We start from the raw sequence: 15529 nt of genomic DNA, 5'->3' as shown, positions 1-15529 counted from the left end.
ATGTGGTATGAGACGCGCCCATTTCACACCCAGGGGAGCAGAGATGCCACAGAGAGAGGGGTCCAGTGCTGTGCTTTTCCCAGGAGGAATGGTCCAAGCCCCTCTTAGTTCCCCTTGTCTCTGTCCACCTCAGTCCTATAAAGGATTCAGAGAGCAGAGGAACCAGGAAAGAGGCAGCCATCTTCCATTTTAACGCAGTATTTGCTCTTGTTTTTCTGCCTCTGAAGAGAAAAGCTAAGTGTATATATTTTTTTCTTCTTTCCTTTTTTTGTAGAAGAAGTAATTACACCATGCTAATTTAGCTTTGGGGATAACACAAAGAAAGCAATTCTCTACACTAATGGAAGCATGTTTTTAACGATGAAGGCCTATATTACCAAACAAATCTTTAAACTCATGAGGAAAAATATTTAGTTAAAAACAGAGAACTTTTCACTTTCAACCTGTAGTTTCCTAGATATGAGAGATGCCCAAAGCCTTTAAGGGTCATTGGCATACCAAAGAAAACTAGGAAGACGCATGCCCTACAACATACCAAAAACATAATTTTCAGTTTCTAATACAGTTGTGAGACACTTTATAATTTCCAGCAGATTCTGAGGGTGGGGGAAGGCAAGAGGGATGGTTTCTGAAAGCTAGGCAAAGGCTCAGACTCAAAACACAGTGAAGCTCCTCAAAGGCTGGGCTTGTGACTTAGCAACATCTAGAAGATAGTGTTTGGTCTTTTTCAGGAAAAAAATAGGAGCATTCAACAAAGACAGGCATTAAGACTATGATTTGAAAAACGTCTGGGTAAGTTAAATATTCCATGAGGTTCTGACCCAAGAAATAATATTCACACCTCCAACTCAAGGCAAAGTCACAGTCAAGTCACAGTGCCAGCCTGGGCAATATGGTGTACTAGCCAAATCAGGAGTGGGGGATGGGTACTTTTGGCCTCTGCTCCGCTACATTCTGAAGCGTAACTAGAGCCACTTGATGTCAATTGCCGATGAAATGAAAAGAACCCATACTTGCACTACAGAGAAGTTAGGAGGCTCAAGGGGGAGACAGAAGCACTCAGAGCTAGCATGCGCCTGCAATAGAGGTGTGTGTGTGTGTGTGTGTGTGTGTGTGTGGTGTATGAGCTACTAGGGTGTGGATCAGTTCTGAAGCCTCTTGTAGATGAATTTATATTCAGGCTCCTTCCCTCAGGCGTAGCTATTCTTTTTAAAGGAAATTACACTATCTCACTCCGAAGACCACTGAGCCTATCCAGATAGACAAAAAGTGAAGTCTTGACTCAGTCAAGATACTAATACTGATGTGAACCCCAAATAGAAGGCTGGTAATGGGATCAAGGTCTCCTCATAGTTCTGCTTAAGGGAATTTAGGGACCACAAGCTTGAACATTTTGTCCCTTGAAATTCAGAGAGCATCGCTACAGATCCCACCATGGATTTACAGTAGCCACCAAGGTTAAAACACACTAAACACCCTTCTCTCATTACCCTGGGTCTTCCCTGTGCCTTCTACTGTGCAAAATATCTCAGCATTCAAAGTGCATCAGATCTGATAGACTTTTGCAATAGAAATATTAAAAAAATAAAAACCTCACTATATAAAACTAATTTGTGCTTTCTCATTAGAACCCAGGAATGGTTTATAGCCATAAATCCATTACACAGAGATTTCAGGGCTACAAAGATGTTTCATGTTTTCCTGTGTTTGGGTCCATCTCCCATCCCTGGCCTTTGCTTGCTGTAGAAGACTCTGAGGTTGAATAAACTTAGCTTTAAAAACTCTACGTTTTTCCACTTGGCTTCAGCTAACCAGAGAGGGCCATCTGTGGACACTCTCTTCTTGTCATTAACCGTCGCTTCTGCAATTGGTTGGGCAAATGAACAATTGTGTCTTTCAACCGGGTGGTTTTGAAAGCAGAGCATTACCAGAGAAGTTACAAACCTGATGGGACGGCGCATGGCATCCTAAGGGATGAAATGTGTAGCCTTGACTACATTCCCAACTGTGTCTCTGAGTTAGCACCTGTTTCTGTGTGGTCTTCCACCTTTTTCTCTATTCCAAACCAAATTGTCGTGGAGCCAGCGTGGGATGACACACAGAGGATTCATTTTTCTCCAAGGGTAACCTTTTTGGTCCCCGTCAATGATCCTTTTGTGTGGAATGACATTCTTCAAGTATGATGATCTATATGTGACATTTTATTTTTAATATTTCATTGCTCGTTTTCTGAACGTGTCAATTAAAAAAAAAAAGCATAACAGTATTTGCTTGCTTTTCTCTCTTCTACTGGGAAGTTATCTTTCCACTCTTGCTATGTTTCCTATAACTGCAGTGGTCTCAAGCCCCCTGCAGGTGGATGCCTTGTCTCTTCCAAGTTTCCAGTGTTCCCAGCAGACTCAGATGCCCATGGTAACACAATCTGCCTTCTCCAGGCCCAGAGGTGACACTTGCCAACCACAGTCCTATTTTTCACTCATCTAGGACACCTCATGGTCACTGACTGACTCACTTTTGAGGCTGCCCATGTAACAGAAACACAAACAGCACGCAGAAGTCCTTTTGGCTAAAGTGTGCAAGAGAGAAGAGACAGATGCAACCGTGCAGCTGGCAGCCAAGAGTCTGTGGAACTGCTCAAATAATGGCTGGGCCCTGCCCTGCGGGGACAGATGCCTAGCAGCCTGGCCCATGGCGGCCCTTCCTTCCAGCTCATGAAAGAATTGACAGCAGCTGCCAAGGCAGGAGAGACCTGTGTGGAAAAGGAGAGAGAGAGAGAGGACGCCAGCATCATGGTGGCCACAGCGGTTTCCTGGGCAACAGCTCAGCTTTAGTCATCTTCTCTGCACATGGGCAAGTTGACGAAGGTGAAGACATTAAATTCTATCATTATGGAGAAACACAGGAAGATAGCATAAAGGACCAGCACATAGATGCCCAGCTTCCGGTCCAGGCGCCATTTGTTGAGGTGGATGCCAAGGACCTGGAAAGAGATGGGGAGAGCTAGCCTTGGTGGAGCTGAGAGACCCAAAGACTTTTTAAAATTTAAACCGAGCAATAACACTGTGGACCCCAGAACTTACTATAAAACATACACAAGATTCTGGTCCAATTGAGACTAGGCTCTGAGACTTGTCTCATGACACAGTTGAATCCACAGTAGCCACTCTCATGCACTGTCCCTCCCCGAAGAGACAGGCCACTTCCTTAGGGTGCGACATGTTCTCACCATGGCCCTCCTCCTGGGAAACCAGATCTTCCCCTTTGCCTCAGAACTTGGCATCAGAATAATTTCTCTTCAGCAGATTTCCCAGGCTCATTTGAGCCATTCTGGGCAAACTTCTGCTTCGGGCCTCCCCCCTTTTTTTTGTGCATATGTTGGGACAGCAAGCTCCCCCTGCCCCTGCCAACTGCCCTGGCTCTTATCCCAGAATCAAAGCTTCCTTGGGCTGGAGCACAGCTGCCTCCATAGAGCACAGAGCATTGTAAAGACAGAGCAACCTGGCTTCAGAACACCGTTTTGCTTAAACCCTGAGCTTGATTTCTTCTACAAAATGGGAATAATGATGCCTTCCTCATCAGGGGTGACGAGGCTTGGATGACATACCGTAGATATAAAATGCACAGCATAGGTCTATGCACAAGAGCAGGGAGGACCTCAATGTCATTACATGTTGCCCCAAGGACTGTCATATCCCCATTTGTCAGCACAGCGGGTGAGGAGAATTTCTCTCTCACTCTACCAGTCAGAAAGATGAATATAATCACATTACATGACAAGCCTAGTGACATCTGTGTGTGTGCACATGTGTGTGTGTATGTACACATGTATGTGGGTATATGTAGAGGCCAGAGGAAAATCATGGCTGTCATTCCTCAAATGTCAATCCCTTTCTTTTTGAGATAGAGTCTCTCACTGAATCTGGAACATTCTAATTCGGCTCAGTTGGATGGCCAGCCCCGAAGGGTGTGCCTTTCTCAGCTTTCCCTACACTGGAATTGTAAGTGTGCATCATGGTGACCTCTTTTTTTTTAACTACATGGGTTCTGGGACTAAAACTCAGGTCCTTGATTAGGCCTTAATTGACCAAGCTCACCTCCCAGGTCCCCTGGTGACATCTTATTTGCTCAGAATGAAGTACCATGGTGGTTGCAGTTGATCTTGGCCAGAAAAAAGTTTGGGGTATCTTCAAATATATACACATCCTCTGCTTTGTCCCTCACAATGGAGGGCAGTAACAGGGAAGTGTGCACAGCCAGGCTGAACTTAATGATGTAGTGGAAGTGTTGGTGTCTTAAAAAATTCAGTTACATTATGTAAACATGTTTTTGTTTTAGTCCCAGGTGTGGGATATGGGGCTGATTCAGACTGCCTATAGCAGCAAACTATTTGCCTTGTGTGGGCTCTGACAGGGGCTCTTTGCCAGCTGCAGATGGTTTAATTCTGAGGCTCTGAGAGAGAGAGAGAGAGAGAGAGAGAGAGAGAGAGAGAGAGAGAGAGAGAGAGAGAGAGAGAGAGAGAGAGAGAGAGAGAGAGAGAGACAGAGAGACAGAGACAGAGAGAGAGACAGAGAGAGACAAGAGAGAGACACAGAGAGAGAGACAGAGACACAGAGAGAGACAGACAGACAGAGACAGAGAGACACAGAGAGACAGAGAAAGGGGGCCAGGGGGCTCTGAGAAAGAAGGCTGCTGGTACTTCCCCTGTGTTGCCCCTGGTTCCTGTTGAGACAGTTTGACAAAAAGAAACTAAAGATCTCCTGAAACAAAGATTGGACTTCCCTCAAAGAAGCCAACGACCCTGACCAGCAGGATGCAGCTAAAGAGAACTCTGCCCCCTCTCCCCACAATCCTTCTTTCTCTCCAACCTGGTGTTGGGGTGTTGGAAAAAATTGGGGGAAAGGGAGAAAGGCATATAAGAAATCACATTTAATTAAAATAGTTTTTAAAAAGGCGCCGACAGAGTGAAATGAAGTGTGCATGGTTGCTCCCAGTTTGAAATGGTAAAAGCTCCAGGGTAGGTGAGTCCTCAATACCTTCTGCCTCGCAAATATGTCTGTCAGAGATATCGGGCTAGAAGGCCAAAGATGATGCTCCAATGTTATAGAGAGTGTTAGGTGACTGTTCAGGCAGTAAACTGTGTCAGTTATTTTTTTTTCATTTTGGAAGCTGCTAACCTGCACTTCCAATTCACTCAGGTATTTAAGTTTTATTCCTTCTCAAGTCTCTGATGAGGCTGAAGACCAGATAGTTTAGTCTTACAATTAAGCTTAGTTGGCTAGGGGTTAAGATGTTTTTAGATCAAGATAGATGTTTTAAGTTAATAGAGATGATATATGATAGATACTGATTTTCATTCAGAAATTTAGACCCCACACGATAGGAAAGACGCTTTCTTTGAGGTTGACAAATGCAAATAGTCAAATCACTATGAATGTAACATTTATGTAACTCCTGATTGTTCTTCCTGCTGTATGTAGTTTATTTTATTCATGTGTAATAATATAAATGTATATGTTAAAAAAGAAACATAATAAAAAATGTAAAAAAAAAAAAAAAAAAAAAAAAAAAAAAGAAAGAAAAAGAAAAAGAAAGAAAGAAATGGTAAAAACTCACAGTGAGAGCAACGGAGCCCAGCAGCAGCACCACGGAATAGACCAGACCCCGGCTGTTGATCTTCACCTGGAAAGTGAAGCACACAGGCCACAAGTCTCTGAGTTGCTTGGCTAGCCTATTCCAAAAGTCCTCCCTTCTTCAGAGTATTCCTTCTCTCCTTTGGGAAACACAGGGCTCCTGCCAAAAAGCATGCAGGAATAGCCAGGACCTCATGACCAAGGGGAAGCCATGGCTGCAAGTCTGCACTTGGCTCATCAGGAAGTGGCCCGGGATGGGGATAGGTGCTAGTAGGCTTAGGCAAGAGGAAGAGACACCAAGGAGCATGTAGCAAGCATGGGCTCTCTCCTGTAGACATGACTAGGCTGTTCTGAATGCCCAGTGCTAAGGACAAAGGGTGGCACATGTCCCCAAACTCCAGGCTGGAACTGGGTGGGTATCACCCTTCCCTCTGAGGCATACCTGTGTCATTCTCTAGAAAGTTGTAGGACTTACTGTGGATCCATAATTAATAACCATGGTCTGCAGGCCCCACGGGATGCCGAGCCCCACCAGGATGTCAAACACGTTGCTTCCGATGGTGTTAGAGACCGCCATGTCACCAAGTCCTAGGGGATAAGCAACACATTCCTTGCATCAGGAGTTGCTCTCAGGGAATCCCCGCTCCCTTTCTGAACTCCTCTATCATGGCCGTTCAAGGGACAGAGAGTCCTTTGTGGACTCTATGTTTGAAAAATTTTCTGTGGAATATAAGATCCTTTCTTCTCATGAGACCTAAAGGGCCATTTTGTGGCTTGAATCTGTATGTAGAAGTCCCAACCCCACACCAGCACTTCAGATGTAGCCGTATTTGGAGGTAATGGGTTATGATGAAGGGATTAGGCTGAGCCCTGGTCCAGGCAGCCTGACTGCTGTCCTAGGAAAAAGAGAAATAGAGATACGAACAGCACACAGGAGAACACCATGCAAGGTCAAAGGTGGCCAAGTGGAGTTGGGAGAAGAAAAGGATTCTCCCTCATAGCTGCCAAAGGCCCCAGCCCTGCCCTACGACGTCCTGACTTTTGTTCTCCAGCCTTCAGAAATGTGAGACATAAATACTGTTTAAGTACACACACACACACACACACACACACACACACACACACACACACACACACACACACACACACACACACACACACCAACACCTGCTCTAGCAAAAGAACACAGGCTCCTCCAATATTCTCCTGTCAGGTTTGTCAGCTGCCAGTTAGCTGGCTTTGGGTGGGACTACCACTCACACAGCAGGTGACCAAGAGGCTCAGCCTCAGGAAGCTGGTCCAGTGTCCTTTCTATCAGGCCATGATGCCATATTTGTGCCTAGACAGAGGCATCCATGACCTTGTCTGGGACCACAGAGTATCAGATCTTATATCCTGGAGGCTCTTTCCAACCAGAGACCATTGTTTCCCCTTCCTGTCCCACTGTTCAAGATCTTGAGAAATCAGAACAACTTTAAAGAAAGGACTCACGTTGGCTGAACCCTGACGCTATAATCTGGCGCCCACAAATGTGGGCAGAAGGAACAAGGCTGAAACACGAATGTCTAAAAACATAACATCACTTTGGTAGCTGTGACATTCATCAGCAAGTCCAGCCAGCATCCAGAGCCTCCTCGTTACCCTGCAGTGTGCCGGGCTACTCCTCCTTCCTTCTCACTGCTGTCCTCTGGTGACCCTCAGCACATGCCTCTTCTTCCCTGCTGTGAAAAATGTTAGAAACTTTGCAGCTTAGGGCTCTGAGCTCTGGGTCTCTATGACCTTGGGCTATGGAGCCTCAAGGACCACGAAAGATTGAGCAGTGGTTGGGACCAGCTACTTGTAACTGGTGAGGATAGGCTCAAGATATTGGCATTTGGAGAGGAGGGGTTGAATGGTATCCCTGGGCAAGTCTCTGTGCCACACAGGTGGCTGGGAAGAGAGGTAACTCTTTGAGGAGACTTAGGGGTAGTGTGACTCACTCCTTAATGGGGGCAAAAGTCACCTGGGGGCTTTTGCAATGAGCAGGTCCTGACTGAGTATGGCTGTGCAGGGCCTGAGGGTCTGGATATATTGTGAGTGCCCCAGTCAATCCCTGCCAGGCCACCCTTGGTCCTGTAGGGAGCCTGCAAGGAGGCCTAGTACAGAAGCTCCTGTCAGAACACCCACGTGATCTCTTGCTTCACACAATTGACTCTAAATAGGCCTCTGAACCCTCTGTCACAGAGAAGCTTCTAACCCTGACCATGTCGCCTGGGTTCTGTCGATCACATTACTGTTACCTTATGACAGCTTTGTGCCCTAAGCCTTGGGCCTCACACACACTTCTTTCACTGTAGCTGCTGGGAGACAGTGTCCTAGTATAGAACTATTCTTGTCCCTTGTTCCTAAAGCAGACCCTTCATCAATCCATTGGGACCACCCAGACCCTTAAGCAAGCACTGCAATACTTCCTACTAGCCAGTATTAAACCAAACCCCCTTTTGTCTTGTCTTTCCCTGGTGCCCACCTAGGGGTGACTTTGTCAGCTGTGTGCTGTGAAGTATATGACGCTGACTTTCCCCAGGCTCATGTGACTAAATGTCAGCGAGTCTCCCCTCCCTCATGTTCCTCAGCTTTCTTTTCACTCACCATAGTTGTACAAGGAGCTGTCCCCACTCTGCCTCTATCTAAATCATGTCTACTCAGCCCCAACTGTGACCGGATTTAGGATTTTTATATATGCCAATAAATAAAGTTATACTGAAATAAGTGAGCTCTAATCCAGAGGCAGCTATTCTCGTAAGAAGGAAGAGTGGCTGCAGAGACAGAGTGACACATGGCTTGTAACAGCAGAAACGGAGCCTGGAGGGGCGCAGAGCCTATAAGGAGGGCACAGTTACAGGCCAAGGAAACCAAAAGAGCTGCAGCCACACCAGGAGCCAAGCAGGCCCTTCCCCAATGTGGGGAGTGAGTAGACCCCACAGGCAGCAGGCGCCAGGTTTCAGGCTTCCAGTAAGGCAAGTTCAACTGTGTTGAGCTGCCCTAGGAAGCAAACATACTAATGTCAAAGGTCACCCAATTAAATTCAATTCCCTTCAGATGCTGCTTTCAATGGCCTCTAATTCTCGCCATCAGGCGCCTGGCAACCTACCACCCAACATGCTCTCACACTGATTTCTCTTTACACCATCTTCTTAGCCTTTGCATCTCTTGCGGGGGCGTGCCTTTCTTTACAGAGCCAATCTTTCTCCCCTGCACTGCCCTCTTGTCCTGCCTCCTGAAGTTATTCTTGCTCTTCGGCCTTTCCCTCCCATGGACTTTCAAACTCTGCCCACCAGGAAGACCTGCTCTAGCCTACTCGGGGGATGCTGTCTCCTCGGCAGAGAAAATGAAAGGCCAGGCTAAATCAGGTTTTTGGTTTTGCCATCAAGGACTGTAAGTCACTCTCCACCTTGTTCAACATGGGAGACTTTATAAGCCCCAAAGAAACAAAGAGAAACACTTCACATCTAGAATTTGGGAAAACAGAGAGAGCTGGTGCCCAGGATTCCCACGATACCTGCCTGAGGCAGACATGGAACCTGAAACATTTCCAACAGGCTCACATTCTGAACACTTGTTTCTCAGATGGTGGAACCATCTGGGGACATGGTGGAGCCATTAGAAGTGGAGTCTAACTTGTGAAAGGAGGTCACAACTTACAGCCCCTGGCTCCTGGTCCTCCTCTATATGAACACGAACACTCGTTACCACCCACGCCTAGGGCCACCCCGAACCCTGCAGCCCTGCCCATGATAGGCCGAGCTCTCTGGAAACCATGAGCAAAGATACACTTTCTTCCCTTGGGTTCTTTTTGTCCAGTGGTTTGGGCCACAGCAGCACAAGAGTAATTGATGCATATAATCAGCTCATTTGCTGAATGACTTCTAGGCTGAGACTCTGTCCCATCTCAGACTGTAACCCCAGGACATGCCTCCTTCAAAACAACCACATAGAAAAGCACTTTGAAAGATCTAGGAGAATCCACCTTAGTCTTTACTATAGTGTGGCTTTTTCTTCTGGGCATACCAAGGCCATTCCATATTCATCCTGGAGCGTAGATAACCTTGGCCTGTAGTCTTGACAAAGAAATGAGAAGAGCAAGACAGCGGCAGCTGGGCCTATGGTAAGGTAATGGGGTTGACTTCCCATGCAGGAGAAGAATGAGGAGCATCAGACCCTTACCTGGTGTTCTACCCACTACTCTCTCCTGTCTCTTGGTTGCACAGGCCTATTGGCTCTGGCATCCCCTTCCCCACCAGGGCCTGTGCAGCTGAGGTGCAGGACAGCATGGTGGGTGGATTCCATGATGCAGCTTCTATGAGGTCGTCTTCACCCACGGTGTTGTGGGACTTTACAGTGACACAGCTGTTTGGGGGGTTCCCCCATGTTCCTGTAAGTTGCTTCCCCCCCCCCACCCATCCACACTCTATAAGCAATGCCAATAAACTCTCTGGTTCCCCCAAGGTAGACCTGGATAGAGTCATTTCTTTGTTCTGCCATCAGTGCCCTGTATGGTGCAGAGAGATATTTGTCCACGTCTCTCCAGGAATAGTGACACAACAAGAGCAGTCTCTCCACAAGAGGACCTAATGAATGACAAATTTTGGATGCCACAGTCTCTTTCTGGGCAGGACTTGACATCTGCCAGTCATAGGAGCCATAGCTTGGCCAGCAGAGACAAGAGCTTGCCTGGGGGCACTGGGGGCTGAGACTCAAGCCATACCTTGTCTTGCCACAATTAAGCTGGCCATGCAGTCTGGAACACTTGTGCCTGCCGCCAGGAAGGTGATGCCCATGATGACATCAGGGATCCCAAGTGTGTATCCAATAATAGTCACCTGCAGAAGAGGCTAGAGTCAGGGATAGGGTGAACTCAGAGTGCAACAGCCCTGGAGACTCTCCCTACCTCACATGCGTCTAAATTGATGTGATATTGTTGTGATTAAGAGAAAATATGGAATATGGTTTATTCTTGAAGATTTTTTTTCCTTTTTGAGGTAGGTTCCATGTGGCCCAGGCTGGCCTTGAACTTGCTATGTAGCTAAGGGTAACCTTGAACTTGGAGTCTTCCTGCTCCATCTACCCTCTAAATGCTGGGCTTACACGTACGCAGCATCACACCTGGTTTATGCAGTGCTGGGACTGGAGCCAGGGCTTTATGCATGCCAACTAAACTCTCCACCAATGGAGGCACCACAGCCTCGGCCCTTAAGGAAAATAAAAATTAAGACAAGAGTCTTACTGTGTAGTCTTGGCTAGCCTGGAACTACGTAGACCAGGCTGGCCTTGAACTCATAGATTCTCCTGTCTCTGCCTCTCCACTGCTGGGACTAGAGGCGTGCGCCACCACCCTCAGCAAGGAAATCTGCATGCCTCCCCTTCATAATGTAGTATCTGCTTACTCATTGCTTTAAAACTTTCCGTAAGATTGTTTTTCATTTTATTATTTATTTATTTATTTGAGAGGTTTGCATGCATGTGTGTCTGTGCACCATGTGTATGTAGTACCCATGGAGGCCAGGGGAACCAGATCCCCTGGAACTGGAGTTACAGATGTTTGTGAGATGCCATGTGGGTGATGGGAATTGAACTGAGGTCCTCTGGAAGAGCAGCCAGTGCTCTTATCCACTGAGCTCTCACTCCAGCCCAGCATTAAAACCTTTTTATAAAAAAACAAAACAAAACGTTTTAGTAAAATTAAATGAAGAGAACAGTTAACTACCATTAAAAAAAAAAAAAAAGAGCCATTGACAAGCATTATTAACACATTACATCTATAGGTTTCTCTCAAACTTGAGAACATAGACCATACCTTGGGGGGCTCATTAGAACCAGACCACCAGGCCTCACCCCAGAGTCCCAACATGAGGCCTGACAACTTGCATACCCTGAAGCTGTTGCTCTGGAAACCACATTTGAGAACATCTGTGCATCCTCGATCTTGTTTTGGGGGTGTGTGTTAGGAAAAGGGGGGGAGGGTCATATTACCACTATGTTTTGTAGCTGTTTGTTTCATGTGATATTGTACCACAAATACCTCTCTGCTGACAACTGCCGTCAAAACATAGTTTACTCTGACCCCTAGATTTCTCTGCACAGCCTGTGCATTCTAAGTAATCCCTCACTGATGGATATCTCGATGACTTCTTGTTGGGTCTCTACCAAGGGCTTACTGTATACCATGCACTCTACAAAGGCATCTTACTTTTGTAATTGTACCTACACTCTTATTTCCTGGCCCCTGGGAGGAGGGCACTATTGTGTCAAGTGAGAGGCAGAGAGGCTAAAAACAGATGCCCAGGGACACCTGCTGCTCAGCATCGGAGCGTGGACTCCCAGGCAGATGCTTCAATTCTCCTCTCCCCTGCATCTGTATGTCAATCTCTGAATTGTCTTCTCTTTACTCCTTAGCAGACACTTCAAGATACAGATCTGCTGGATCAAGAAGATCTTGAATGCAGTTACACAGTCTGCCAGGGAATGCCATTTCAGATGATACACTTGAGAACTGGCTAGGGCTGCAGAGTTGGGGCAGCCAGACAGAAAGCCCTGGAGGCATTTGGACCACCCTAGCTTGCCCCTTCGCTGCAGCTTATCTCTTTTTTTAGAGATCATCGACAGTGGCGTCCCGCAGAACCAGTCATGTCTCAGTTGTGATGGTTGGTTTTAATTGTCACCCTGACATAGGCTAGAGTCATCAGAAAGGACAAAACCTCAGTTGAGAAAATGTCTCCATAAGATCCAGCTGTAGGGCATTTTCTTAAGTAGTGATTGATAAGGGAGGGCCCAGCCCATTGTGGGTAAGGCTATGCCTGGGCTGGTGGTCCTGGTTCCATAAGAAAGTAGGCTGTGCAAGCCATAAGGAACAAGCCAGTAAGCAGCATCCTTCCATGGCCTCTGCATCAGTTCCTGCCTCCAGATTCCTACCTCACTTGAAATCTCACCCTGACTTCCTTCAACGATGAATAGTAATGTGGAAGTCTAAGTCAAATAAGGCCTTTCCCCCTCAGATTCCTTTGGTCATTTTTTTTTTTTCACTATAGCCCAAGACAACCTTAGAATCACCTGGGATGAGGGTGGCTTATGGGCACGTGTGTGGGGGATTGTTTACTTGTGTTAATTGGTGTGGGAAGACCCAGCCCACAATGGGCAGCACCATTCCCTAGGCTTGGGTCCTGAACTGTAGAAAGTGAAGAAAGTGAGCTGATCAGTAAGCACTCATGCATTTACTTTTATCTCTGTTCTTGGGTGTGCAGGTGATGTGCCTAGTGGTCCTATGTTCCTTTGGGTTGCTTTCTGTCCAGGTATTTTTTTTTTCCCACAGCAACAGAAATGAAACTGCGATACTAGTTAATGGTTCCAGTCCAGGCAAGTGCTGTATGACTTTGGACAAACTTCTCTTAAGCTTTAGTTCTCTCATGGGCTCAACGGCAAGGAAGAAACCTGGAGGTGTAACGTGAGTACCTGGCCAGTGCCACATGGTCATGGTGCAATGTTTCCTTCTAGTTTAATCATTTGTTTGCATTCTCTGGGGGCAAGAAAATGAGAACAATCAGCTTTCAGGGTTCCAAGAGCGCTAGACTAAAGGTGCTTCCCAAGTGCCAGGCTTAGCCAGTGTGCGTATTACAGAAACAGCCCTGGGGTAAGAACTACAGATGTGTTTGAACAGACTGCCCACGTTGAGAGAGCGTCCAACACACTGGCAGGTACCCCTGCTTTTGAGTGAGGACAGGCGCACTGCTACTATGCCCTGGCCCTGGAAGGAGGGACATGGGGGAGGGATAAAAAAACAACTGATCCATCATCAACATGTCCACACCTGTTGAGTAAAGGTGTCTCCACAAGCCACTGGCTGAGACAGATGAGTTTGAATAGGTGACGTTAACAGCTTAAGGGTAGTAAGTGAACTGACGTGGAGTTGCTAGAACGGCCTCTCCTTTTTAAACTACTGACCCATATGGCTACGAAGAGGCAGGATGGAGGAACAGAAGATGGGCACAATTTGTGGGGAGGCCACACACTCCAGAGTCAGGGGTGTCACATGGGCATTAATCTACCCTGGACTCAACGCTGGGTGCTCTAAGCCTCCAGATGCACAGGCTTTGAACAGGAAGCAGAGCCACGTTCTGAGCTTCTCTTTGTTCCTCAGTTTCCCCAAGTGTACTGCAGAAAGGCAGTCTGCCTGAAGGCCCCTCTACTTGACACTGACATTTGCAAGTAGTTCCTCCTAACGTCTTGGAGATGGCAACCTTAAAGGCGATGAGTCAGGGGCGAGATGGGCTGGTGGCTTCACTTCTCCATGGGGCCCCATCAGGACATAAGGGAAGCAAGCATGGGCCACCAGAGCAGGCGGATCTTAGAGATCAAGGTGAGCCCAGAGTCACTACTTCTTTACTCATTCTTATCTTCAAGATACTTCCCCCCCCCCCCCCCCCAGAACCTAGGTCATTAACATTCAAAGCCGTACCATGGTCAGACTGGCCCAGTGGCTCTCATGACCCTAGTCCAACCTGAGCTAGGACTCTGGTCTTTTAAACAAAAATGGGATTTGTAAACTGAAGGTGGGAGTGTCCCATCTCATTGCCACCTAGAACCCGTTGAACAGCACTGACAGCTTCCGTAATGAGAGAAGAATTTCACAGGTTCTTTAATCTGACCTTCCTAATTCTCATGCCTACTCAAATGTCACAAAATTCTCTTCTCTTCTCTCTCTCTCTCTCTCTCTCTCTCTCTCGCTTGTCATGTTTTAGGAATATGATTTAGTAAGAAACATCATCGCTCCCTTTAAAACGTAGAGATGGCTGGCTTTTCATTCTACTTGGGGAAATAAGACGTGACGTTCGGTTCTTTTAAGAACAGCTGCTATCATCTTTGAGAGACGTCTTTTTCTAGGGGTGTGGGTAGAAACTATTTCAAGCTCTTTTCCCATACCAACACAGGAAAACAAGTCCCCTGCCCCCCCAAACATAAAACACTCCACAAGCTATTCAGGATCCTAACAGCTGGGCTCACCACACACAGGGCTTGGGGAAGGAAAATGAGATGGTGGCTGGCTGGGGAACAGAGTGTCTAATAATGGGCCAACAGGCTGGAGAGGCAGTGGCAGTCATCCCAGCTTTACAGAGGGGCTCACTTTGGCTCTGGGAGTTGGGTCAATGGGTCGCTTGCTCAGTTGTAATAATCTTAAGAGACAAGACTAGACTGAGATCTGTTCTCTAGGGCAGGGTGTGTGGCTCAGTGACGCAGCACTTGCCTAGCATATACAAGGCCCTGTGTGCCTCCCCACAGCCCATCCTTCCTCTAGGGCACCAATTCTCAACCTGTGGGCCACAACCCTTTTGGGGGTGGCATTTCAGATACCCCGCACATCTCAGACACATTACGCATCACGCCAACAGAAAAATTACAGTTGTGAGGTAGGAACGAGAAGAATTTTATGGTTGGGGGTCACCACAACACGAGGGACTGTATTAAAGGGTCGCAGCATTAGGGACGTCGAGAGCCACTGATCTAGGGCAAAGGATATGGGGCCCTTGTGCCCACAGGGAACTTCTCCTAGTCCCACTGCCTCACCAGCCAAGGCCTGTTTCCCTTGCCTGCTGCTGGCCTCCGCGTTAGGAGGAAAAGGAAATAACTTAGCGAAGTGCATACAACTGACAGATGAGCTACACAGTGGATGGAAACCCAGCCATACTATAGCCATGTCTCATCCTGTTGCTCCTTGGCCCCCTGCTGGGAACCTGTACTGGATTCTGACTCTACCATTATCCCCAGCTATTTATAGGCCCATGGGTTCTCCATGCCTCAGTTTCTCCATCCGTAAAATGGGGATGCTAAAAAATATTTATCCCATAGGGCTGTTGTAAGGCCAAAATGGG

At 47.1% G+C, this 15529-nt stretch overlaps 1 protein-coding gene across 2 annotated transcripts in view; it reads right to left on the bottom strand.

The window, feature by feature from the left end:
• Positions 1 to 988: 988 nt before the first annotated feature.
• Slc24a4 (solute carrier family 24 member 4) overlaps positions 989 to 15529 on the bottom strand; it is a 47354-nt gene continuing 32813 nt past the window's right edge. For both annotated transcript variants that reach the window (XM_051150667.1, XM_051150676.1), the window contains exons 11-14: positions 10375 to 10489; positions 6106 to 6218; positions 5614 to 5679; positions 989 to 2980 (exon numbers count right to left, since the gene is read on the bottom strand). In XM_051150667.1, the coding sequence (XP_051006624.1) occupies positions 2828 to 2980; positions 5614 to 5679; positions 6106 to 6218; positions 10375 to 10489 (447 nt within the window). In that variant the 3' untranslated portion in view covers positions 989 to 2827. The remainder of the gene's footprint in view (positions 2981 to 5613; positions 5680 to 6105; positions 6219 to 10374; positions 10490 to 15529) is intronic.

Source organism: Acomys russatus, chromosome 1 (genome assembly GCF_903995435.1).
Source record: "Acomys russatus chromosome 1, mAcoRus1.1, whole genome shotgun sequence".
NCBI lineage: Eukaryota > Metazoa > Chordata > Mammalia > Rodentia > Muridae > Acomys > Acomys russatus.
This window is presented reverse-complemented; position numbering and strand designations above follow the sequence as displayed.